Source organism: Ziziphus jujuba, chromosome 8 (genome assembly GCF_031755915.1).
Source record: "Ziziphus jujuba cultivar Dongzao chromosome 8, ASM3175591v1".
NCBI classification, from domain to species: Eukaryota; Viridiplantae; Streptophyta; class Magnoliopsida; order Rosales; family Rhamnaceae; genus Ziziphus; species Ziziphus jujuba.
The window spans coordinates 24,480,219-24,482,673 of NC_083386.1; the positions used below are offsets into that span (position 1 = coordinate 24,480,219).

General features: G+C 34.8%; 1 protein-coding gene across 1 annotated transcript; it reads right to left on the minus strand.

Annotated features, from left to right (window-relative positions):
- Positions 1 to 494: 494 nt before the first annotated feature.
- Positions 495 to 2,248, minus strand: LOC107414707 (small ribosomal subunit protein uS10y). Its single transcript, XM_016022868.4, has 4 exons — positions 2,093 to 2,248; positions 1,852 to 1,991; positions 1,121 to 1,234; positions 495 to 832 (listed from the first exon to the last, which is right to left on the minus strand). The coding sequence occupies exons 2-4, from the start codon at positions 1,961 to 1,963 to the stop codon at positions 690 to 692; spliced, it is 369 nt and encodes a 122-aa protein (XP_015878354.1). The 5' UTR covers positions 1,964 to 1,991; positions 2,093 to 2,248; the 3' UTR covers positions 495 to 689.
- Between the last annotated feature and the right edge of the window lie 207 nt (positions 2,249 to 2,455).

The following is a 2,455-nucleotide window of genomic DNA, read 5'->3' on the forward strand; positions in this document are numbered from 1 at the left end:
TATGTTAGTATTTTTTATTAATTTTATTAGAAACATGAAATCTGGTATAAACTTCGAACACCCACATAATTACCTAGGATTTACAAGGGAGTGAACACACATATATGAGCCTTCATAAGTACAGGGATTTTAAATTAAGTGGCTCCAAACGTTATCAATCATTATAAATAGACAAGACGCATTATGATTAAGACACCCCGATGCCAAAAACAATGTTAATGCCTCCAATTTGCTTTTCATTCAGCACACGAACAACGCTGATTATTCAACATTTCACATTGATTGTTGTGTACAATTAACCCGAATCATAAACTAACAACTATGCGTTTACTTCAAATAGCTTTTAAAAAAGACAAGTTTCCTGCAGAACAAACTATCTGCTAAATGTATGAATGCATTATAGACAAAAGGCAAACCTAATTTTATCAGAAAGATTTTACGGTGGATGGGTGGATAATTGTCAAGAAAGAAGAAATTTCCATAAAAACAGGCAGTTAAACAAGCTAATCGTTCAATATAAACCAATAAGATTTTGCAACCTCTTTCAATATTTCATTTAGATAACATAACCAAAAATTTCAACTTAACGCAACGGATAAACAAACAAAAATCTCAGTGCATGACAGTCTAATTCAAAAATAAAAACAAGACAGAATCGCTATGCTAAGACGCGTAATGGTGGGGCAGATCTAAGAATCCGCAATGGTAACCTCAACCTCTACACCAGGTTCAATTGTAATGGACGTAATCTGCTTAACTACGTCAGGGGAGCTAAAGAGGTCAATAACTCGCTTGTGGACACGTAGCTCAAATCTGTCCCATGTGTTGGTACCTGCAAACCAAAAACAAAAGAAATATAAAGATCTAAAGGGGAATAAAAACTGATGCAAAAGTATATGTAGTTCATAACCAAAATAGACAGAATGGAGAAATTGCCTATAACAACATTTGAAGCACTGCATAACAAATTTAGTTTTAACAAGCGAAATAGCCTTTAGCATATATAGTTGTGCCACGGGCCATGATGTGGGGGATTTCGTATGGATACTCGAGAAAAAAATGCAAACATCCATCAAGTCATGCACTTGATACAAAAACAAAACAAAACGAAAATAATTACCTTCACCACAAGGGGACTTCCTGGTGGTGATGTGCAGAACCTTAGTTGGCATTCTCACTGGTCCCTTGACCCTCAATCTCTTGTCCTTTGCACCACGAACCAAATCCGTACACACTAGTAAATGGAAAATAGATATAAGACCCAGTAGCATAAACAAAATAGCAATACAACTTAAGCATATTACAATCCAACCAAATAGAATTAACATGTAAGAACAGAAGTTGGAACCCATCTCAAAAGCGCTGGCAACAAGAAACTAACCATAACATAGGAAATGCTCCTATCTAACTCCCAGAAAAAACAAAACAATATAGATGCGAACCGAATAAAAAATTCATTCTCAAAAGGTTAACATGAGAAAATCGAATTTGGTCAATCCCTGACTAAAACAATGAACTAAATTATCTCAAGTTTCTGAACTTTTCAGTCTACTCACCCAAACACCAAGTAATATACATAAATAAGTAAAAAATCTATTTATTTTCAATAAAATCCTTCTGATACATATAACAGTGAAAGAGGTGTAATTCGATCCAAAATGGTGGAAAACAAAAAGACAAAATTAACAATCGAGATGACCTCCTCATTCCTGTATGCTAGAACTGAATTTATAATCATAGTAAAAATCTAAGACTAACCGGAATAACAACCAAGAGGGTGATAACAAATAGTGATAAGCTAATAATGAAAACGTACAAACTGCAAAAAAGATAGGAAAGCAAAAAAAATACCCTTTTCGAGGTTCTTCACGTTCTTAGAAGAAAGGGTGATCCTAATCTTGTGGATCTGCTCCTGCGATTCCTCCAAACCCGGCTTCGTCGCCTTCATCGCTGCGTACGCCATTGTTTTCCAGCAAGTTTTCTTTGCTTTCCTACACAACCAAATAATCCCAGAATCGGCAAAATCACAGAAATCAAACCTCAGTCCAAACGTAAATCGAAAACAAAAAATCAGCGAGGCTGAGATAAACACCTTTCGAAATCGCTTGCAGTGCTGGTGAGAAGGAGTACTGGCCGCTTCTGCTACTTCTCGCGCGATAGGAATTCGATGCAGAAATATTAGGGGCTATTTATCTTCATCATAAGGGTTTTTCTACAATCCCATTTCGGGTCTGAGCCACTGGGCGGCCCATTTCTTAGGTCTTCATTTTGAGTGGGCCAACACATTAATGACAGTAATATTTTATTATGACAAAAAAAATTTATATTATAAAATCTTTTATTGAAAACATAATAAACAATTTTAATTAAAACTTTTGTAAGAAAAAAAATCCTCCTATTTTTATATTAACTTAATTAATTATTCATGTGAACAATTATATCACCTTTTTTTATT

What these genes read in the sequence shown, in the direction of transcription:
- LOC107414707 (XM_016022868.4), bottom strand. Translation starts at nt 1,963, where the DNA reads ATGGCGTACGCAGCGATGAAGGCGACGAAGCCGGGTTTGGAGGAATCG. An exon ending in CGTGAAGAACCTCGAAAAGG is followed by an intron (nt 1,235 to 1,851) that starts GTATTTTTTTTG and finishes TCCATTTACTAG; the next exon opens with TGTGTACGGATTTGGTTCGT. An exon ending in GAAGTCCCCTTGTGGTGAAG is followed by an intron (nt 833 to 1,120) that starts GTAATTATTTTC and finishes TTTGGTTTGCAG; the next exon opens with GTACCAACACATGGGACAGA.